This window comes from Saimiri boliviensis, chromosome 14 (genome assembly GCF_048565385.1).
Source record: "Saimiri boliviensis isolate mSaiBol1 chromosome 14, mSaiBol1.pri, whole genome shotgun sequence".
NCBI lineage: Eukaryota > Metazoa > Chordata > Mammalia > Primates > Cebidae > Saimiri > Saimiri boliviensis.
Genome location: NC_133462.1, coordinates 1486781 through 1510148, shown reverse-complemented (window position 1 = coordinate 1510148; position 23368 = coordinate 1486781). Strand labels below are relative to the sequence as shown.

Here is a 23368-nt window from a genome sequence, read left to right as displayed (position 1 = left end):
TGATGTTTGATACCAATGTGAGCCCTATAAGGGGTTAGCTATTACAATCTATTTACAGATGGAGCACTGAAGCTCAGTTGGGTTAATTCTTTGCCATGATCACAGAGCTGCAGCACTGAGGCCTAAGGAACTTTATTCAATGAATTGAGATTGGTTTGCTCCCAGGTAGGGCAGAGGAGGTAGTGGTCCGTCTCAGCCTGTAGGATCCTTCCATGGCTGTCCATTTCTCATGGCCTTTCTCTTCCCTCAGGGTCCCCTGGCTGGCAGAAATGGACCCTGCACACGTGAGTAGAGTGTTTCCTACCACCCACCCTGGTTATCTCGTGTGTGTGTGTGTGTGTGTGTGTGTGTGTGTGTGTTTGTGTGTTTGAGACAAAGTTTTACTTTTGTTGCCCAGGCTAGAGTGAAATAGCGCGATCTCGGCTCACTGGAACCTCCACCTTCCGGGTTCAAGTGATTCTCCTGCCTCAGGCTTCCCAGGTAGCTGGGATTACAGGCATGTGCCATCATGCCCAGCTCTTTTTGTATTTTTAGAGACAGAATTTCTCCATGTTGGTCAGGCGTTTCTCAAACTCCCAACCTCAGGTGATCTGCCGACCTTGGCCCCCTAAAGTGCTGGGATTACAGGCATGAGCCACCATGCCCGGCCTCCCATATGGTTTTGGCAGGTGTCAAAATCTCTTTCCCTGTCTTTTACGTCTGAAGAGTGGGTGGTTTCACCAGTTCCAGTATTGCAAGTTGGGTACTGGGTTACATGGACTGGTACCCGTTTTTGAGAATTTATCAGATAAGATATGTTAGGGCCTCTTGGGCATAGGATTCAGAATGTTTCAATGCTTGGAGGAGAGACTGAGCTGGCTTTTTAGGGAAGTGCAAGTGTCTGTTATATCTGGTAGGAATAGGGAATAGAGTGGGTAGTGGCTAGAGACACACCAAACATCAGGCCTGGAATGACAGCCTAAGTCCTGGATCTCTAAGGGAAGTGGTAGATGGGGAAGATTTGAAGAAGAGGGCAGTGATAGGACCCGAGTTTAAGGGACTTCCTTTGCCTTCTGAGCAGAGGACAGACTGTGGAATAGAGGGTAATGACAGGGAGATCTGAGAGGATGTTCTTGCAGCAGTCTACATGGATGTTGCTGATGGCTTGTCAAGAGTAGCAGTGTTTTGAATTGGAGCTGCCCACATTTTATGATATAGTGAGTGGGAGAGCTGGGGAGGTGGGATGGAAGGGGAACCAGGAGTAGCCCCATGGTTTTTGTTTGGAATTATAGATGCTCCATTGGCTAAGATAAGTCAAGGAATTTTCAGAGTGAGTATGAGGATTCAGTGTTTGTTCAGGTCACAGATGTCTCAGAGACTCCTGGTGGAGGAATTCAGGTTGGAGACATCCATACCATGGTGGCTGTTGTATGGGCTACGATGAAGCCATGGATTCAGTTTAGGTGACAGCATCTCTAGGTTTTGGTAGCAGTACTGTTCGAAGATAGAGAATTGGTCTGGGCACGGTGGCTCACGCCCATCCATAATCTGAGCACTTTGGGCGGCCGAGGCAGGTCAATCACCTGAGCTCAGGAGTTCAAGACCAGCCTGACCAACATGGTGGAATCCTGTCTCTACTAAAAATACAACAAAAATTAGCTAGGTGTGGTGGTGTGTGCCTGTAATCCCAGCTACTCGGGAGGCTGAGGTAGGAGAATTGTTTGAATCTGGGAGGTAGAGGTTGCAGTGAGCCAATATCGTGCCATTGCACTCCAGACTGGGCAACAGGAGTGAAACTCAGAGTCAGAAAAAAAAAAAAAAAAGAAGATAGAGAATTGGAATGGGGCATGAGAACTGGGGGTCTCTTACTGGGTGCCTGTGTGATGGTGGAGGAGTCACTAGACAAATGAGGGAATGGAGTGTTAGTGGGGATGAGAGTGTGAGATGATGGGGTATAGAAGTGAGAAAGGCCTTTGAAGTAGAGTGGACATGATACGGTTGCTGAAGGGGATAATAGGGTGAGGTTGAAGAGTTGCTAAGCATCTGTTTGGGGGAGATGAGGATGGGAGTTATATTAGTCCGTTTCCATACTGCTACAAAGAACTACCTGAGACTGGGTAATGTATGAAGAAAAGAGATTTAATTGCCTCACAGTTCTTCATGCTTAACAGGAAGCATAACTGTGAGACCTCAGGAAACTTATAATCGTGGTGGAAGGTGAAGGGGAAGCAAGGTACATCTTCCCATGGGAAAGAATGAAGGGGGAAGAGCCACACACTTTTTTTTTTTTCAGAGTTTCGCTCTTGTTACCCAGGCTGGAGTGCAATGGCGCGATCTTGGCTCACCGCAACCTCCACCTCCTGAGTTCAGGCAATTCTCCTGCCTCAGCTTCCTGAGTAGCTGAGATTACAGGCACGCGCCACCATGCCCAGCTAATTTTTGTATTTTTAGTAGAGATGGGGTTTCACTATGTTGACCAGGACGGTCTCGATCTCTTGACCTTGTGATCCACCCGCCTCGGCCTCCCAAAGTGCTGGGATTACAGGCATGAGCCACTGTGCCCGGCCAAGAGCCACACACTTTTAAACAACCAGATCTCCTGAGAACTTACTATCATGAGAAAGGCAAAGGGAAAATACGCCCTCATGATCCAGTCACCTAACACCAGGTCCCTCCCCTGACACATGGGGATTACAGTTCAACCTGAGATTTGGGTGGGGACACAGAGCCAAACCATATCAGGAGTGGAGGTGTGGAGATCAGGGCAGCTGGGCTTGTAATGAGGTTTTGGTGGAGAGCGATTTTCCTGACTACTCATGGGACAGAGTATGCCATGAGGCAGGAGACAGCTGAGAGTATGTGAAGTCCTCACATGGTTTGGGCAGCCGACAGTAAAGTGAGAAACAGGGCCATGTGGGGAAACCTTCAAAGCAGGGCTTTGGGCTGCCCCTGGTGCTAGGGGACTTTAGTGTTGTGGGGCAGGACTGGGAGTGAATTGGATGCGGAGTGTATTTGCCGTGCACCAGCTGGTTTTCATGTGCAGAGTGGCCTGTTTGGAGGTGAAAGAAATGCCTATGGTGTGGGCTGGGAGGTTTCTGTGGAATTTACAGGAGGGTAGGTGTGAGAGATGTGATTGGAGTGCTATCTAAAGAGTGATATGCAGGCAGGAGGAGTGTGAATGGATGGCCCCAGGCCCTGGCCCTGGTAGCTTAAGGGAGGGGGATGAGGCAGTTTGGTTGTCTTGGGAGGCAAGATCTGAGTGACTCCATGGAAACCAGCTGGCAGGCGACGATGGATATCCCCATGGGAGGCCCACATCCTAGGGGGTGCTTTTCTGCCTTGTCCTTCACCTGTTTTCTCTGTGTGCTGGACACAGTGGCCAATGGAAATGTGGAAAGAAAAGTCATTCATGCCATCTGGATGTGGTGTCTCTTCCACATTGGGAGCGTGTGCAGACTGAGCAAGGAAAGGAGGTGTGGGGGAGAGCGATGAGATCCTGGAGAGAGAGAAATATAGCAGTGATTATACCCGTAAGGTTTTAATTTGTGGATGTGAGTGAGTGATGCCAGGGTCAGGCCAATGACTGATAGAAGATATTTATTCCTTACATTTCCCTAAGGAGGGTGCACCCCACATAACACAGGGCCACATGGTGAAGGGCCAGATTTGGTCAGGAGGAAAATTGGACTGAGGGGAAAGTTTAGTTTAACCCACAGATACTATTGAGGTTTCCATGGGAAACAAGGCAGGGCTTGGTGACAGGATAGTTTGGCTAGTTTAAGTAATTCCAGGATACCTGGGCTACTGGGACTGTCCCTACTTGTGCAGTACCTGGGTTGATTTAGAGCTCAGGAAATATTGGCTTGGTTCGAGAAAGATACAAAGATGGTTTAGAATGTAGCCCAGGGTGGTAGGGAAGATTGGAAACACATTTGGCTGTTATTTTGGCTCTGTGTTTAATGAATGGTAAATATAAGTAGAAAATAAATATAGAACTTAAGTAAATACAGCTTGAAAAGATGCTGCTCACGTATTCATCTTTCCCAATTTGGCAGGACCGTGTGGTCTTTGAGGACGTGGCCATATATTTCTCCCAGGAGGAGTGGGGGCACCTTGATGAGGCTCAGAGATTGCTGTACCGCGATGTGATGCTGGAGAATTTGGCCCTTTTGTCCTCACTAGGTAAGGCCCTCACACTTGCCCAGCGTCCAGGGTTGGGTTGTGTTATCCCTTTTTACCCAAAGGCAGCTCTGCGTTTCCTACAGTGAGACCATGGGTGCTGCTGCTTTTCCCGATTTCTTGGCATATATGCTGTGGGAGGCAGGGCTGGGCTGTGTGTTCTATACCCGCTTTTTCCTTGCATCCCCATCCCTACTGCCCTGAGGCTTACAAGAAAGGGCTCAGGAGCCAGAAATGTTCAATTTGGCATACAGACCGCACCAGCCTTGTCTGCCTCAGATCCAAACCCATGAGACTACTGTTCTCTCATCCCCTTTCTCTCACTGATATTTCTTGCTGCCTTCCTCTGCTTAGAATTTCAGTCACTGAATTCTAAGTTAGGGACTACTGAGTTGATTGTGCAGTAGGCAGGGTTCTTCTGTGAAGTTCTTATGATTATAGAATGTGGGATTGCCATGGGCTTGATCTCTCCGGGTGTGTGCTCTTTACTCTGTTTCTCTTTCTTTCCCCTGGAGAGGGCCCTAGGTGCCTGAGAGGGTAGATACTACTTCAACAATGGCATTAGAGGCTCAGGGACATGGCCCGGGTGCCTGGGATTTGGGAAGAAGGTTGATGTCACAGCGAGGGTCAAATCACCCTTGGAACCTGTTCTGTGCTCACTATTGGTTGTTGCCAGGGCCAGTGGCCACACCTTATTTCTACCTTTTCTTCCCCATTATCATTTCTAGTATGCTTGCTGGCTGCTGCCCCTCCAGTGCCCCACAGTTTATACTTCTGGGGCCACCGCCGCTCCCCCATTCCTTTCCACTGCTCCCTTTGAATGCCTACCAATGCATGACCTGTATTTAAGGTGGTGTGAGGTCTGCATGTATCCCTGAACACTAGCTCCTGTCACAGTCTGATCTCTGGGTTTGTAGAAAACGTCCTATACACTGCTTACCAGTCTCCTGCAACCATGGCCTGTTGATAGCTATTTGCAGAGAAGTGAGTTGGAGATCCTGCCTTTTCTCTCTGTTCCATACTCCTCCCTTGTATGCTTACCATCATCAGGGCTCTCCCATTATGTGGGCCCTTACCAGGCTCTCACTGGCCTTAATGTCCATGATGTCCCCAATCCCATGGCCTTATTTGTGTGTGTGCCTGAGAGACATTTGTGATGGAGCTGCTTCCTCCCACCAAAGTCAACAGGCACTTCACCAACACTTCTATTCTGACAGGTTGTTGGCATGGACCTGAGGATGAGGTGGCACCTTCACGGCAAGGTTTTTCTGCAGGAGTGTCAGAGGTTACAACTTCACCAAAGTCCTGTATGTTCACCCAGAAGATCCACCCTCGTGAGATGGGAGACCCACCCTTGAAAGACACTCTGTGCCTGGTTGAGCACAATGGAATTCATCCTGAGCAAGACATATATATTTGTGAGGCAGAGCTTTTTCAGTGCTCAGAGCAGCAAATTGGAGAGAATCTTTCCAGAGGGGACAATTTGATACCTTCATTTGGGAAGAACCACAGAATTCACATGGCGGAGGAGATCTTCACATTCATGGAGGGTTGGAAGGACTTATCAGCCACCTCATGCCTTCTCCAGCAACAGGCCCCTCAAAGCGAGTGGAAGCCATACAGGGACACAGAGGACAGAGAAGACTTTCAGACTGGACAAAATGATTACAAGTGTAGTGAATGTGGGAAAACCTTCACCTACAGATATTCACTTGTTGAGCACCAGAAAATCCACACAGGAGAAAGATCTTATGAATGTAACAAATGTGGGAAATTTTTTAAGTACAGTGCCAATTTCATGAAACATCAGACAGTTCACACTAGTGAAAGGACTTACGAGTGCAGAGAATGTGGAAAATCATTTATGTACAACTACCGACTCATGAGACATAAGAGAGTTCACACTGGAGAAAGGCCTTATGAGTGCAACACATGTGGGAAATTCTTTCGGTACAGCTCCACATTCGTTAGACATCAGAGAGTTCACACTGGAGAAAGGCCATATGAGTGCAGGGAATGTGGGAAATTCTTTATGGACAGCTCCACGCTCATTAAACATCAGAGAGTTCACACTGGAGAAAGACCTTATAAGTGCAATGATTGTGGGAAATTTTTTAGGTATATCTCCACACTCATTAGACATCAGAGAATTCACACTGGAGAAAGGCCGTATGAGTGCAGTGTATGTGGGGAACTGTTTAGGTACAACTCCAGCCTCGTTAAACATTGGAGAAATCACACTGGAGAGAGGCCTTATAAATGCAGTGAATGTGGGAAATCATTTAGGTACCACTGCAGACTCATTAGACACCAGAGAGTCCACACGGGAGAAAGGCCTTACGAGTGCAGCGAATGTGGGAAATTCTTTCGTTACAACTCCAACCTCATTAAACATTGGAGAAATCACACTGGAGAAAGGCCTTATGAGTGCAGAGAGTGTGGGAAAGCCTTTAGCCACAAGCATATACTTGTTGAGCACGAGAAAATCCACAGTGGAGAAAGACCTTATGAGTGTAGTGAATGCCAGAAGGCCTTTATTAGAAAGTCTCACCTGGTTCATCACCAGAAAATCCACAGTGAAGAGAGGTTTATGTGCTCCATGAATGTGGGGAATTCTTCAGCTACAACTCCAACCTCATTAAACATCAGAGATTTCACAATGGAGAAAGTTTACCATTGACCATTGTAATTGGGTAGTAATGTTATATAAATTCCACCTTTTTATGTAACTAATCTCCAGAACATTTTTCCTCTTACAAAAAAAGTAAAATGCTGTACCTATTAGAAACAACTCAATTCCCTTTCCTACTGTCCCCAGAAATGTCTCAACTATATTTCTATACTCTGTATCTATGAATTTGTTATCTATTGGTACCTCATGTAGGTGGATTCATACAGTATTTGTCTTTTGAGACTGGCTTATTTCACTTAGGATAAGGTCTTCATGGTTCACCCATGTTGTATAATGTGTCAGAATATCCTTCCTTTTTAGGTGAAACAATATTCTATGGTATGTATATACTCCTTTTATTTAACCATTCATTTGTTAATGGATGCTTGGGTTACTTCCACCTTTTGAAATAATGCTGCTATGAAGATGAGTATACAAGTGTCTATTCAAGATTCTACTTTTGATTCTTGATGGGTTTATACTCCAAAATGGTGGTGCTGGATCTTATAGGATTTCTATTTTTAATATTTTTGAGAAAACTTTTTTCATAGTACCTGTGGCATTTTACATTCCCACTAGCAGTGCACAAGAATTGCAGTCTATATACATCCTCACCAACATTGTTCATTTTCTATTTCTGTTCTTTGGGATTTTTTTGTTGTGCCTTTTGTTTTGGATAGCAGGTATCGTGTTGGATGCAAGGTGGAATCTCAGTGTCTTTCATTTTTATTTTGTGAATGATTAATGATGTTGAGCATCTTTTCCTGGCTTGTTAGGCATTTGTGTATCTTGAAAAATATTCAAGTCTTTTTAAAATTTTAATGGGATTATTTGCTTTTTGTTGTTGAGTAATAGAAATTCCTTATATATTCTGGATATTAACTACTTAACAAATATATGCTTTTTACATATTACCTCCCAGTCCATAGGTTGTTTTTTTGCTCTGTTGATTGTGTCCTTTGATGACATAATCAAAGGATTAAATCAGAGTTTAAACTTTGATGTACTTTTGACTCTGTGTCTTTGGGTTCTGTATTCATGCATCAAACCAACCACAGATCAAAAGTATTTGGAGCATCCATGGATTGTACTGATCATTAATCACAAATATTCAGAAAACAAAAAGAGTAGTTGCATCTCTACTAAACATGAACAGACATTTTTTCTTGCCATTATTCCCTAAATCATATAGTATAATAAATATTTACATAGCATTTACATTGTATTCGGTGTTATTATAAATAACCTAGAGATAATCTAAAGTATATGGGAAGATGTGTGTAGGTTATATGCAAACACTGTGCATATATGAGAGGAACCTCTTGAGCATCAGATGATTTTGGTATCCACAGGGGTCCTGGAATCAGTCCCCCACAGACACCAAGGGATGACTGTAGTTGAGTTTACCTATATTTACGTCTGTTACCTGGGCTTTTGATGTTATATATCAAAAACAAAAACACAGTATCAAATCCAATGCCAAGCATTTTCAGTATGTTTTATTTTAAGAATTCTATATTTGTAGGTCTTACATTTAGGTCTTGTGCTTTTTTTTTTTTTTTTTTTCTTTTGGAGACAGAGTCTTGCTCTGTCACCCGGGTTGGAGTGCAGTGGTGCAATTTCAACTCACTGCAGTCTCCGCCTCCCAGGTTCAAGCCATTGTCCCACCTCAGCCTCCCAAGTAGCTGGGATTAAAAATGTGTGCCACCACACCTGGCTAGTTTATTTTTAGTAGAGATGGGTTTTTGCCATGTTGGCCAGGCTGGTCTTAAACTTCTGGCCTTAAGTGTTCCGCCTGCCTTGGCCTCCCAAAGTGCTGGGATTACAGGCATGAGCTGTAATACACTGTGCCTGGCTACATTTAGATCTTTAATCTATGTGGGGTTCATTTTTGCATGTGGCTTAAGGCAGAAGTCCACTTAATGAGGCTATCCAGTTTTCCAAGCACTATTTGATGAAAAAAATCTTTCCTTTGTTGAGTAGTCTTGGCACTTGTCAAGATCATTTGTCTATATATGCTGTGGTTTATATGTGGATTCTCCATTCTGTTGGTCATATGTCTGTCTGTATGTCAGTACCACACATTTTAGGTGTGTGTGAGACTCAGTTTTGAGGACGAGGCTAGTGGGCTTTCACACTCCAGATTGCTATATTCCAGCTGAAATTATTCAAATTAGCCAATCCATGGGGAGCATGGAAAACATAGCTAATGCAATCCCCTTCTCTTACCTAAGTTGTCCCCTGCAGTCTCAGGTTGCTGTTACTCTGTCTCAGATGCAACCCTCTGTGGGACCCTATCCAGGTTATCTCATTTTTAGCTATAGGTAATAAATAGTTCTGCTCTTTGTTTATCCAAGTGACATTAGGTTGTTTCTTGCTATCAGAAGAACCCAGAAAGGTATTAAAAGTCTAGTAAATGTTGGAAAGTCTTTAGCCATTAGCCTAACCTCATTCCGTGCCAGCACGTTCACTCTAGGAAAAGAAGTGAAGGCAGCGTGATCATTTCTTGTTAACATAATAACTCGGTAGAGCAATGCTTTGGATATTAGCTTTTTAGGGAGAGAGCCAGCAATGGAACCTTATACATCTAAATATCCCCACTGGGGATGTCCATACTAGGGATATCCACCATATATCTATACTATCAGATAAATGGGAAGATTTTGTGAGCTGTGTTGCACTTTTCAGCTTGTCTGGGGACTTTGCCAGAGTTATGCCCCTGCCAACCCTATTTAAAAAGTCATCTCTTGGCCGGAAACAGTGGCTCACATCTGTAATCCCAGCACTTTGGGAGGCTGAGGTGGGCGGATCACAAGGTCAAGAGATCGAGACCATCCAGGCCAACATGGTGAAACCCCATCTCTAGTGAAAAACACAAAAATTTAGCTGGGTGTGGTGGCACGCGCCTGTAGTTCCAGCTACTTGGGAGGGTGAGGCAGAAGAATTGCTTGAACCCAGGAGGTGGAGGTTGCAGTGAGCCGAGATCGCACGAGATCGCACTACTGCACTCCAGCCTGGCGCCTGGTGACAGAGTGAGACTCTGTCTCAAAAAAAAAAAAAAAGTCATGTCTTTTCTACCAATTGGCAAAAAGTCATGGTGTGTAGCACTTTAGTTCACATTAAAATGCAGTTATGGCCGGGCGCGGTGGCTCAAGCCTGTAATCCCAGCACTTTGGGAGGCCAAGGCGGGTGGATCACGAGGTCGAGAGATTGAGACCATCCTGGTCAACATGGTGAAACCCCGTATCTACTAAAAATACAAAAAATTAGCTGGGCATGGTGGCGCGTGCCTGTAATCCCAGCTACTCAGGAGGCTGAGGCAGGAGAATTGCCTGAACCCAGGAGGCGGAGCTTGCGGTGAGTCGAGATCGTGCCATTGCACTCCAGCCTGGGTAACAAAAGCGAAACTCCGTCTAAAAAAAAAAAAAAAAAAAAATCAGTTATGGCATCATGAATTCTCTATTTGAAGAATTCACTAGTCATTTAAACACTTTGGGGACCTCACCTCGTCTCCTATGACTGATTTGGGCATAGACATCAGCCTTTCACTGAAGACATGGACTGGCTTTGGCAGGCAGATTGCAGAAATTTCCTTTCATCAGGAGAAAATACTGGTTGTTTCACTGATAGTGGTAGTAGGCAGATAAATTCCTAGGCAGACTAAGGACAGGTCCCTGGTGAAACCCAAACTTTAAGCCAAAGACTGTTTAAAGCCTGAAAACTGGCTGCCATTTCCAAGTAGGGTCCATGACTGGAGTAAGAACTTCTCAAGGCCTTTTAGCCAATCGAATGGTGCTTTTTTCAGGCCCACCCATGGACCAATCAGTACGCAGTGCCCATTCTGAGCCCATAAGAACCCTGGACCCAGCCACACATTGGGTTACCCACTTTTGGTTCCCCTCCTGTTGTTGAGAGCTTTTCTGCCACTCAATAAAGTCACCTGCCTTGCTGACTCTCTAGTGTTTACAAAATGTCATTCTTTTTGGTCATGGGACAAAACCCCAGAAACCACCAAATGATAAGTTGTGAAAAGAGCTGTAACATTGTCCCACCTTCCACCAGCCCCAGGCGGATGCCCCATATGACAGAAAGCAAATTCTGAATTGTTTGAGTTATTTGCATTGGTTTTCTTATTTCTCTTGTGTCATGTTGAGCTTCTTTAAAATCAACGTTTTCAATTCTTTATCTGGTATGGTGAGAATTTTGGGTTTTTTTGTTGTTGTTGTTAAGATCTATTGCTGGAAAAGTATTGTAATTTTGGAGGAGTGTCATGGTTTCTTGCTTTTCTGTTTCCTTGTTTTTATATTGATTTTTTTTGCATGTGTAGTATAATAGTTTATCTTCTATTTTTGAATTTACTTTTGTTTGTGGGGGTTTTTAAGATGTTATCAATGGTCTTAGTTGAGTAGGGCACTTTAGCTTTACTTCTGAGTGCATGCAGCAGTAAAGTTTTTGTATGATTTCCTTGGCTATAAACAGTTTATGTGGTTTTCTCAAGTGTGTTAGGGTGCTCACTGTTAGTTATTAGTGGAGGTTTTGGTAAAGTTGTGCTGGGAACAGGAATGCCAGATGAGCTTATCTTCAGGCTTCAGCAGTACTGGTGGTGAGCTAAGTATGTCTATTCTTGTGCTTTGTGGTGGTGAATGTTGGTACCTGTGTTGGCAGTTCCAAGCAGGCTGATTCTTGGGCTTCTTACTGGCTCTCTTAGATGTTGGTTGTGATAGCAGTGTACCAAGCATGTGAGCGCACCCTTGAATCCCTGGGCTGCTGGTGTGGCAGCTATGATGGTGATGAGGCAGTGATGCCGTACTTTTCTGGGTCTAGTGACTGGCCCACAGAGCCCACTGCAACCCACTCTTTGACTAACTACATAATCATCATTAATAGTTTCAGTAATAGCCATTTCACAAGAGTTATTCAGAGACAATTTCAACTCCCTATGCAGACACTATTGATACCATTTGAGGTGAAACGATAAATCACTTTCCAGTAAGTAGATGAGATCATGCATTCCCAAACCTTTATCTCAAGGGTTTGACTGGTAGAAGGCCACACACTATCCTGGCAGATAACGGTAATAAGTTGCTTTTCCTTTTCAGTTAGGTTTCAGTTTCTTAAAATAAGTGGAAAATGTCTCAGATATTAAGTCTCATGTGAATAAAGTGTTGCTGGGTAGACTGAAAGACAATCACTTATTCAGAAAGGAAAGATGTTTCTCCTTAAACTCCCCATCATGCCACGTTTGGGTCTTTTCTTGTCTCAGCAGAACGCATTGAAGATCACAAAACGGTCTCCAGAGCTTCGGTCTGTGTGTATTTGCCAAGCACAAAAGAGCTGATCGCTATGCGTGGAAGACCAGTTCATTACGGATGCCCGTGTTCCTTCGGGTGTTCGTCCTTTGGGAACTTGATGTGCTTTACAGGCTCTGAAAGGACAGGCCTCTGAAACATTTCTCTGACATTTCTAGACTGCCTCCCGGGAAAATCTGGATACTTGCCGTTTAGAAGCCAGTGAAGCCCCTCCACTTCCTTGGAGCCCCGGAACTGCGTTTCTCAACGCCTCTGGAGGATCCTCCTGGCTTTCAAACAGAAGGCTAGTTACTTAGGTTCAGAGGCGAGGCAGGCAGCAGCCTGGTGACTACACGACCCAGAAGACACTGCGGCGGACACAAGCAGCGAGTATAGCCAATGAAGTCACGGCGGAGAGACGCCTCCATGGGTTCTCAATGGGTGAGGGCGGGACTTCCTGCAACGCCCCATGTGCGGATATAAATATGGTCGCGTTGGAGCCCGGTTTACCCTTTTCTGCCGAGTCGAGCCTGAGGTGGAAGAGCGAAAAGACGCGAGAAAAGGTTCCCCCGCTGTACAGGGGCTAGAGTGAGGCTCGGCTGAATCGGTTGCGGGCGCCGGCGGCCTCCGTCAGCCCCCAGGTCGCCGCCGCTCCCTCCCCGCTCCTCCCTGGCTGTGCTGGCGGAGGTCGAGCGGATGAACCTGATTGAGGTGAGTGCCGCGTCCCAGACCGCCCGCCCGACCCCTCCTCCGAGTGTTGAAGCCCCGAGGAGGGGCCCTTCAGGCCAGGCCCCTGTGTCCCAAAGAGAGGGGCGTTCTCGTGTGGGGTACCGGTGTCCACGGTGCTTTGAGGTGGGGGAGCTCCGGGACCGGCACCTGCGAGGCTTGGAGGCGCCGCAGAGCGGGCGGCACTGGGGAGCCCCAGCGTCTTTGTCCCCACGGAGCAGAGGGTGAGGCGGAGTCTCCTGGGAGGGCAGCGGAGCAGCTGAAAGCCAGAGAAGGCTGTGCAAGCAGGGTTATGCACAGAGATAGACGTCTAAAGTTGGAGAAAGCAGGATTTTTTTTTTTTTTTTGAGGCGGAGTCTTGCTCTGTCGCCCTAGCTAGAGTGCAATGGGGGGATCCCGGCTCACTGCAACCTCCACCTCCCGGGTTCAAGCGATTCTCCTGCCTCAGCTTTCCGTGTAGCTGGTATTACAGGTGCCCGCCACCGCGCCCGGCAGGCTAATTTTTGTATTTTTTTAGTAGAGACGGGGATTTCACCATCTTGGCCAGGGTGGTCTCGGACTCCTGACTTCGTGATTCGCCCGCCTCGACTTCCGAAAGTCCTTGGATTTACAGGCGTGAGCCACCGCGCCTGGCCAGAAACAGGTTGTTAAACCAGGACAAGGGGACCTCTGAGAAGACGACCCCTTGACTTACGGTAGTGCTGGGCCATAGGGGTTGCAGTAAAGGGGAGATGTGAGATTCTGGATGGATCTCAGAGATAAGAGTCGACAGGATTTTCTGCTGCATCAAATATAGCTATGTGGATAGTGAAGGGTTTATTCCATGGGCTTTGTTTTGGCTTGAAAATCTGAAAGAATGGAGTTGGAGAAGTCAGCTTAAGGAGCAGGTTTCAGAGAGGATTACAAGTTGCGTTTTGAAGGGCAGGTGATAGATGGGTCCATAAGCCTGACACTCACTTTAGAACGGCACAGACATGTCGTAGGAAGGATTCTGGTCTGTGTCTGCAAAAATGAGTCCTGAATGGGTTAAGGAACTGGCCTAGGCTGGAGACTGAGGTTTAAGTTGTTTTCGATTCTGCACCTGCAGACCCAGCAGACCCTCAGGCCCACTCTTTGGATCAATAAGAAGGTCATCCAGACTAATGGGGAAATTGGGTCCAAACCTGGGTAGGGCTTTGTCACATCCAGTCAAGGGCCTCCAGCAAACTTCCAATAACAGAAGTTGTAGCAGGCAGGCCTGGTTGCTGATGGGACCAGTAACTAACCTGCCCGCTTATCTCCTCCCTACAACTTATTTACTTATGAATATAAAAAACATTTATTTAACCACTAATGAACCAATATGCTTGTAAATATGTGCACGTAAGTCAGCAGTTAGAAATGAATGTAACCAGTCGTTAAATTTATTCACTTAATTGTTTGTATATTAATTTTTCTATTTTCTGGTTTTTTTTTTTGAGACAGAGTCTTGCTCTGTTGCCAGGCTGGAGTGCAGTGGCACGATCTTGGCTCAGTGAAACCTCTGCCTCCTGGCTTCAAGCGATTCTCCTGCCTCAGCCTCCCGAGTAGCTGGGATTAAACAGGCACGCACCACCTAATTTTTGTATTTTTAGCAGAGACAGGGCTTCATCGTGTTGACCAGGGTGGTCTCTGTCTCCTGACCTCATTATCAACCTGCCTTGGCCTCCCAAAGTGCTGTGATTACAGTCATGAGCCACCGCACCCGGCTGAATGTTAATTTTTCTATTTGGTTGCAGTGGGAAGTTTTATGTATCACATTTCCTTGACACCGTAAGAAGTGGGAAAAATAGACACCCAAAATTTCAAAACCCTTCCATGTCATTTGTTCTGAAAACATTTATAAAATATTTAATCCAGTAGAAATAAATTGCTGATACATAGTGTGTACTACTTATGTTTGTTGCCAGTATGAGCCCTCATAGTTGGCAATCCTTTTAATCTCTGTTTTACTCATAAGGGTACTGAGACTTAGGAAAGTTCAGTCCTGGTCAAGACACTGAACCCTGAGGACTTACTGTGTAGCCGCAGATAACTTTGCTCTAGTTGCAGGGCCACAGGTGGTTGTACAGTTCAGCCTGTGGGAAGCTGTGTTGCTGTCTTAATCCTCATGTCCTGCTTCTTCCCACAGGGTTCGTAGCAGTGGCAGCAATGTTTATGGATGCTGGACAGGTGAGTGGAGAGTTTCCATCTTTCACCCATCCTAGCTGGTTTCAGCATGCTGATATGGGGAATGGTGTTGTCCTGAGACTGTTCACCTTTTCTTCTCTCTCCCTTGGGTCCAAGGAGAGCCTGTAATTCCACCAGACCTGGGTTCCAAACTCAGTACCTGATTATATAGAGTGGTCCTAGTTCTTACAACTGATGATAAGAGATTTGGCATGACATCTCAAACACAGGATCCAGAATGTTCAGATTCTTGGTAGTGAGATTTAGATGGGATGCTGAGAGAGCTGTAACTTAATGTTCTAGCTGGCAAGGATAAGGTGGTGCATAGCCGCAGGGCAGGAGGTTGGGGCATGCAGGGATCAGGCATGGAATGGCAGCCTGAGGTTCTAGGAGTTTTGTTTTTATTTTGTTTTTTTGAGACAGTCTCACTGCCCAGGCTGGAATGCATTGGTATGATCTCAGATCACTGCAACCTCCACCTCCCAGGTTCAAGCAATTCTCATGTCTCGGTTCCTCAGTAGCTGGGATTACAGGCGTGAGACATCACACCCAGCGAATTTTTGTATTTTTAGTGGAGACAGGGTTTCACCATGTTGGCCAGGCTGGTGTCAAACTCCTGACCTCAAGCGATCTGCCTGCCTCAGCCTCCCAAAATGCTGGGATTACACGTGTGAGCCACTATGCCTGGCAATTCTAGGTCTTTAATCTGAGAGGGGTAGTAGCTAGGGAAGGTTTGAGAAAGGAAAAAATAGGTGATTTGACTCACATTCTAAGGTGCTTCCTCTGCCTGCAGAATGTAGGACAGAGTGAGGATTAGGGAAGAACCAAGGATACCTGGGTGATAGTTCCTGCCACAGTCCAGTGGAGGTTGGTGGTGGCTGGACAGAGTGGCAGCTGTGAAGGTGGGAGGCATGGGTGGCTTCTGTAGGTTTTAATCTAGATCTGCCCCCATTTTTTCGATCTGCAGAGTGAGGAAGCTGGGGAGGTGGGATGCAAGAGGGAGTCAGGAGTGGCCCCATAGCTTTGGCCTTGATGAGAAGGGTGGATGTTCCAGCAGCTAAGATGTGATAAATTCTGTAGTAGGGGAGTTTAATCGAGCATATGAAGAACAAGGTTTGGGCCAAGTCAAAAATGTTACAGAGACTCGATTAGTGGTGCCAGAGTGGCAGTTAAACACACAGGAATGGAATTCATTGGAGTTGTTCAGGATGGAGACATCTACTGCGTGATAGCTGGTGTGTACACCATTGTAACTCTGTGGGTCAGATTTAGGAAGAGACATCTTTATATTCTGGAGGCAATGCCATTAGGGAAAAGGAAGGAAAAAGGAAGAGGCTGAGGACTGGATCTTTCTATAGGACACCTGCATGGTGTCGGTGGGCATCCCCAAGACAGATGAGAGAGTGGATGGACTGAGGATATGTATGTGTGTATTTGTGTGTTTATGTTGGGGATGGCCTTTGGAGAATAAGAAAGGCTTTTTGAGGGGAGAGTGCACATAAAATAGATGATGAGGCATCTCCACAAAAGAGATGAGATGGTAGTGAGGTTTGGGAGGGGCTTATTACCCTGTTATGGACTCACCAGGGTTTTGTGTCAAATCTTGGTTGGACCTGGGTAGTTTCGTGCGAATTCTGAGACTATTTTGGCAGAAGATGGGATCAGCTAGAAGCATTGCTAGGCCTGGGATGGGGATGGTGTTGGGCAAGTCAGTGTATCTGGGCTTTGGGTTAGAGTTAGGAGGATAAAGTTGTGACTGCTCATGGGATAGCATGCACATGTAGAAGGGAGAAACAGCCAAGATTTGGAACTCAAAGGAGGTGTGCAAGAATGTATGGGTTTGGGAAGCTGAGGTTAAAGCAAGAAACAGGATTGGATTGGGGGACCTTCAAGGCAGTGTTTCCTAAACATTGCATTCAGGTCAGTCCAGGGGAACATAGGATTCTGGTTGTATTTGTCATGCAATGCAGGATTCCTTGTGCAGAGTGGCATGGTGAGAGGCCGTGGAAATAGTCCTGATTGAGTTGTGGTGGTTGTTAGTGTTGCAAGAGTGGAGGTGTTGGATACATGAGGGAGGTGCCTTCCACAGTGTGAGTGGAGGAGCATGAATAGATGGTCCCAGCCCTGGCGCTGGGCACTTAAGGGAGGAGGTTGAGTCCACGTTTGGTTCAGTGAGAGGCAAGATCCGGGGGACTCTCGAGAAACTGAGTGACAAAAGCAAGATAGGCCTCCATGTGCCAGGTTTTGATGGTGCTTTTCAGACTCTTCCCCAACCCATCTTTGTTCTGTGCTTGGAGTCCGTGATCAGTGACAGTGAGGGGAGAGCAGGTACAGGTGCCACGAGGACCTGGTGTCTTCCTCCTTGAGAAATGGGTGGAGGCTGAGCAGGGGGTGGATGTATGTGGGTGTGGTGAGGAGCACTGAAGATCCTGGAGAGGAAAGTGTATCCGTGATTGTACCCACAGGATTTCAATCTATGGACAAGAGTGAGTGATGACAGAGAAGCTAATGGCATTGAAATAATTTTTTTTTTTTTTTTTTTTTTTTTTTTTTTTTTTGAGACGGAGTTTCGCTCTTGTTACCCAGGCTGGAGTGCAATGGCGCGATCTCGGCTCACCGCAACCTCCACCTCCTGGGTTCAGGCAATTCTCCTGTCTCAGCTTCCTGAGTAGCTGGGATTACAGGCACGCGCCACCATGCCCAGCTAATTTTTTGTATTTTTAGTAGAGACGGGGTTTCACCATGTTGACCAGGTTGGTCTCGATCTCTCGACCTTGTGATCCACCCGCCTCGGCCTCCCAAAGTGCTGGGATTACGGGCTTGAGCCACCGCGCCCGGCATAATTTTTTTTTTTTTTTGATTGGCGAGAGATCATACCTGGATGAAATAATTTTTATTCCTTTCATTTCCTGAGTGGAGGGGGTATGCCATACCACATAAAGCCACAGAGGAAATAGCAGATTTGGTCAGGAGGCAGATGCACAATTGAAGGGAGAGCATACATCAGAGGCTTTATTGGGGTTTTGGCTGGAAAGGCATGCAGGGCAGAGTGAAGAGCTTAAGACTGGGTGGTTTGCATGATTTTGGCAGCCTTGGGGCATAGTGACTATCTCTTCTTGCGTAGTACAAACCTTGTGTTGATTTAGGGCAGGAGAAATAATAGGAGGCAGTTCAGACTATGGGATCTGGATTGTAAGGGAAATGATAAAACACTGGTTGTTATTTTGGTCCTCTAATTCTTAGATTTCAAGTAGATAAATACCAATCTAAGGAAACAGAATAAGAAGTTGCTCATGGGCCTGGAATGGTGGCTCACGCCTGTAATCCCAGCACTTTGGGAGGCCAAGGCAGACGAATCACGAGGTCAGGAGTTTGAGACCAACATGGTGAAACCCTGTCTCTACTAAAAATACAAAAATCAGCCAGGAGTGATGGTGCACGCCTGTAATCCCAGCTACTCAGGAGACTGAAGCAGGAGAATCACTTGAACCCAGGAGGCAGAGGTTGCAGTAAGCCAAGATCACACCACTACACTCCAGCCTGGGCAACAGAGTAAGACAACATCTCAAAAAAAAAAAAAAAAAAAAAAGTTGCTCATGGACTAAACTGTCATAATTTTGGCAGGATTGTATGGTTTTTGAGGACGTGGCCATACATTTCTCCCAGGAGGAGTGGGGCATTCTTAATGACGTTCAGAGACACCTGCACAGCGATGTGATGCTGGAGAACTTTGCACTTTTGTCATCAGTAGGTAAGGCCCTGACACCTATGTCAGTGTCTTGTGCTGGGCAATGGTTTTTCACTTTTTTCCTTGGCAGATCTGTCTCACACCAGATCATGGATGCTGCATCCTCTCCTTGTTTCCTGGCATATGTGTTGTGGGAGCTACGGCTGGGCTGTGTGATCTGTATCAGTTTTCCTTAAGAAGCTTAGCGCTCGCCGGGCGCAGTGGCTCAAGCCTGTAATCCCAGCACTTTGGGAGGCCGAGGCGGGTGGATCACGAGGTCGAGAGTTCGAGACCATCCTGGTTGACATGGTGAAACCCCGTCTCTACTAAAAATACAAAAAATCAGCTGGGCATGGTGGCGTGTGCCTGTAATCCCAGCTCCTCAGGAGGCTGAGGCAGGAGAATTGCCTGAACCCAGGAGGCGGAGGTTGCGGTGAGCCAAGATCGCGCCATTGCACTCCAGCCTGGGTAACGAGCAAAACTCCATCTCAAAAAAAAAAAAAAAAAAGAAGCTTAGCGCTCGTCACTCTGAAGCCTTATAAGATAAGGCTCAAGTCAGAAGTCTTCAGGTTTCTCTAGAATATCCTAAAGACCTTGTGCCCCTGGTGGTAGTTTACTTTGTCCAAATGCACGAAACTCTTCTCTGTGCAAGACTTTCTCCATTCTTCTTGCTGACACACCTGAGGGATACCCCATGTCAGGAATTTCAGGGATTTGACCTGGTCACTGCTTGTGAGGACTGTGGACTTAACTGCTGCGTGACTTTCCACTAGAAGTTCTGGTAACTTTAGAATGTAGCATGTCCTGGGTTTATTGTTCTGTGTACAAGCTGTCTCCTCCCTTTCCCTGTCTTTACCCCTAGCTTGGCTAATGCCACACCTAGATAGTTGCTTACCTTGAGCAAGATAGAAGTCCTGACAGAGTGGATATTACTCCATTGATGGCAAGAGATGCTCAAAAGGACTTGGCCCTGGTGGGTGGTAGCTCAGAAGGGGTATGATGACAGGGCTGGGTCCACATCACACTGGGAATCAATCCAGTTTGAGGCCCCTACCAGTGACCATACCATATGTCTCTTTCTTTCCTATTGTGACTTCTTTATAGACTTTCATCTCCTGGCTCCCACCTCTAACCATACCTCTCTGACCTCTACCTCTCACTTTTTTTTTTTTTTTTTTTTAGATGGAGTTTCACTCTTGTTCAGGCTGGAGTGCAGTGGCTTACTGCAACCTCCGTCTCCTGGGTTCAAGGTGTTCACCTGCCTCAGCATCCCAAGTAGCTGGGATTACAGGCATGCGCCACCACGCCCAGCTAATTTTGTATTTTTAGTAGAGATGGGGTTTCTCCATATTGGTCAGTCTGGTCTCGAACTCCCGACCTCAGGTGATCCACCCACCTCGGCCTCCCAAAGTGTTCGGATTATAGGCATGAGCCACTGTACCCAGCCACCTGTTCCCTTTTGCTGCTCCCTTTTTAGTGCCCTCCAACATATGACCTGTATTTAAGGTGTTGTGAGGTCTGCATGTATACTTAAGTAGTCCCTGAACACCAGCTCCACTGTCACATCAGATCTCTCTGGGTCTGGACACAGCCTTCTGCATATGGCTCACCAGCAGCTATGGCCTGTTGAAAGCCATTTACCGTTACTGGGGGACTCTGTGCTGTGCACTGTACCACTCCCTATGTTGTTCCCCATCATCAGGACTGTTTCATTATGAGTTTCTGTCAGGCCAGTTCTGCCCAGTAGGCCTTCCTCTCACTGGCCTTAGTGTCCATGCTTGTCACCAATCTCGTGGTCTTGTGAGTTGGTCTGACAGACATCTGTGATTTGTGATGGGGCTGCTTTCCCCATCCAAAGTCAACATGCACTTCACCAGCATTTCTGTCCTTAGGTTGTTGGCATGGAGCCAAGGATGAGGAGGCACCTTCCAAGCAATATGTTTCTGTGGGAGTGTCACAGGTCACAACTCTAAAGCCAGCATTGTCCACCCAGAAGGCCCAGCCCTGTGAGACATGTAGCTCACTTCTGAAGGACATTCTGCACCTGGCTGAGCACGACGGAACACACCTCAAGCAAGGGCTGTACAGGTGTGCAGCCAAGCTTTACCTGCACCAAAAGGAGCATCTTAGAGAGAAGCTCACCAGAAGTGATGAAGAGAGGCCTTCATTTGTGAATGATGGTGTTCATGTGGCAGAGAGGAACTTCACATGCACACAGGGTGGCAAGGATTTTACTGCTGATTCAGATCTTCTTCAACAACAGGCTCTTCACAATGGGTGGAAGCCGCACAGGGACACTTACGGTGTGGAGGCCTTTGAAAGTGGACAGAATGATTACAGCTGCAGCCAATGTGAGAAAGACTTTTGCCACCAAGATATGCTGTTTGAGCACCAGAAAATCCATACAGAGGAAAGGCCTTATGAGTGCAGTGAATGTGGCAAATTGTTTAGGTACAACTCAGAACTTAATAAACATCAGCGAACTCATAGTGAAGAAAGGCCTTATAAGTGTAGTGAATGTGGAAAAGCCTTCAGACTCAAGTATAACGTTGTTCAACACCAGAAAATTCACATAAGGCCTGTAGAAAGGCCTTATGAGTGCAGTGAATGTGGGAAAGCCTTCCTTAAAAAGTCTCACCTACTTCAGCACCAGAGGATTCACTCCAGGCCAAGGCCTTATGGGTGTAGTGAATGTGGGAAGGCTTTCTTTACACGGGCTCACCTTGTTTGTCACCAGCAAATTCATACTGGAGAACGACCTTATGGTTGCAATGAATGTGGAAAATTTTTTATGTACAATTCTGCACTCATTAGACATCAGAAGGTTCACACTGGAGAAAGGCCTTTTTATTGTTGTGAATGTGGGAAATTCTTTTTGGACCGCTGCACACTCATTGTTCACCAGAGAGTTCACACTGGAGAAAAGCCTTACAAATGCAACGAATGTGGGAAATTCTTTAGATACCGTTCCACACTCATTAGACATCAGAAAGTTCACACTGGAGAGAAGCCTTATGAGTGTAGTGAATGTGGGAAGTTTTTTATGGACATTTCCACACTCATTATTCATCAGAGAGTTCACACTAGAGAAAAGCCTTATGAATGCAGTGAATGTGGGAAGTGCTTTAGGTATTGCTTTACACGTAATAGACATCAGAGAATTCACTCTGGAGAGAGACGTTATGAATGCAGTGAATGTGGCAAATTCTTTGTGGACAGTTGTTCGCTGAAGAGTCATCAGAGAATTCACACCGGAGAAAAACCTTTCGAATGCAGCATTTGTGGAAAATCGTTCAGGTGTCGCTCCACACTTGATGCACATCAGAGAATTCACACTGGTGAAAGGCCTTATGAGTGTAGTGAATGTGGAAAATTATTTAGGCACAACTCAAATCATCTTAGACACTGGAAAAATCACTTTGGAAAAAGGTCTTTTGAGTGCACTGAATGTGGAAGAGTTTTTAGCCAAAATTCCCACCTCATTCGGCACCAAAAAGTTCACACTAGGGAAAGAACTTATAAATGCAGCAAATGTGGGAGATTTTTTATGGACAGCTTCACACTCATCAGTCATCAGAGAGTTCATACTGGAGAAAAGCCTTACGAGTGCAGTGAATGTGGGAAAGTTTTTAAGTACAACTCTAGCCTCATTAAACATCGGAGAGTCCATCCTGGAGAGAGACCTTATCATTGCAGTGAATGTGGAAGAGGCTTTAACCAAAATTCTCACCTCATTCAGCACCAGAAAGTTCATACCAGATAATGAATGTATCTACATAAAGCAGATATGGAAAGACTTCACACAGAAATCTGCTCTGATTTAGCCCTGGGACCTATATGTTTTAAAAAAGTATTCTTGGCTGGATGTGGTGCCTCACGCCTGTAATCCCAGCACTTTGGGAGGCCAAGGCAGATGGATCATGAGGTCAGGAGTTCAAGACTGGCCTGGCCAACATGGTGAAACCCAATCTATACTAAAAATATTAAGAATTGGCTAGGCATGGTGGTGCATACCTGCAATCTCAGCTACTTGAGAGGCTGAGGCAGGAGAATTGCTTGAACCCAGCAGATGGAGATTGCAGTGAGCCAAGATTTTGCCACTTCACTCCAGCCTGGGTGACAGAGCAAGACGCCATCTCAAAAAAAAAAAAAAAAAAAAAAAAAGTATTCTTTGAGAATACAGATAACATAAAATCTAACATCTTAACCATGTTAAAGTGTATGGTTCACTAGTGTTAAGTCACTAACATTGTGCAATGAATATCTAGAAGTCTTTTCAACTTAGGAAACTAAGTCTATACTTTTAAAACCTTATTCCCCACTCCACTTGACAAGCACCACTCTGTCTGAATTTTAGTAGTCCAGGTACCTCATATAAGAAAACTTAAGTTTTGGTCTTGATATTTATATTGTGGCTTATTTTGCTTAACATAATATTTTTAAGGTTTCATGTTCTGTAATCTGTTAGAATTTCTATCCTTTGTAACTGCTGAATAAAATTGTTACAGTCATGTGTTGGTTGACAATGGGGAAGTGTCCTGAGAAAAGTGTTAATAGGTGATTTTTTTTTTTTAGTTGTATGAATGCCAAGGATGTATACCCTATAGCACC

The 23368-nt window shown here is 45.8% G+C and overlaps 2 protein-coding genes across 8 annotated transcripts in view; both read left to right on the top strand.

The window, feature by feature from the left end:
- Positions 1-8047, top strand: part of ZNF548 (zinc finger protein 548) — a 41529-nt gene extending 33482 nt beyond the window's left edge. For all 4 annotated transcript variants that reach the window (XM_010331903.3, XM_074385850.1, XM_039466844.2 and 1 more), the window contains 3 exons: positions 251-284; positions 4035-4161; positions 5376-8047. In XM_010331903.3, the coding sequence (XP_010330205.1) occupies positions 270-284; positions 4035-4161; positions 5376-6838 (1605 nt within the window). In that variant the 5' untranslated portion in view covers positions 251-269 and the 3' untranslated portion in view covers positions 6839-8047. The remainder of the gene's footprint in view (positions 1-250; positions 285-4034; positions 4162-5375) is intronic.
- Positions 8048-8149: 102 nt separating this feature from the next.
- On the top strand, positions 8150-23268 carry ZNF17 (zinc finger protein 17). Of its 4 annotated transcripts, none has more exons than XM_074385848.1 (5): positions 8150-12828; positions 13364-13486; positions 14993-15033; positions 18655-18781; positions 20650-23268. In XM_074385848.1, exons 3-5 carry the CDS (start codon positions 15013-15015, stop codon positions 22518-22520), a joined length of 2019 nt encoding a protein of 672 aa, XP_074241949.1. In that variant the 5' UTR covers positions 8150-12828; positions 13364-13486; positions 14993-15012; the 3' UTR covers positions 22521-23268. The 4 variants fall into 4 exon arrangements, with proteins under 4 accessions (XP_074241949.1, XP_074241946.1, XP_074241947.1 ...); XM_074385845.1 differs by having other exon boundaries at positions 13364-13538; XM_074385846.1 differs by having other exon boundaries at positions 13361-13538.
- Positions 23269-23368: the final 100 nt, after the last annotated feature.

Bases quoted from the DNA above. Each gene is read 5' to 3' on its own strand.
- ZNF17 (XM_074385847.1), top strand. From the start codon at position 15,013: ATGTTTATGGATGCTGGACAG. The intron at 15,034-18,654 runs GTGAGTGGAGAG...TAATTTTGGCAG, and splicing joins TGTTTATGGATGCTGGACAG to GATTGTATGGTTTTTGAGGA. The intron at 18,782-20,649 runs GTAAGGCCCTGA...TTCTGTCCTTAG, and splicing joins TGCACTTTTGTCATCAGTAG to GTTGTTGGCATGGAGCCAAG.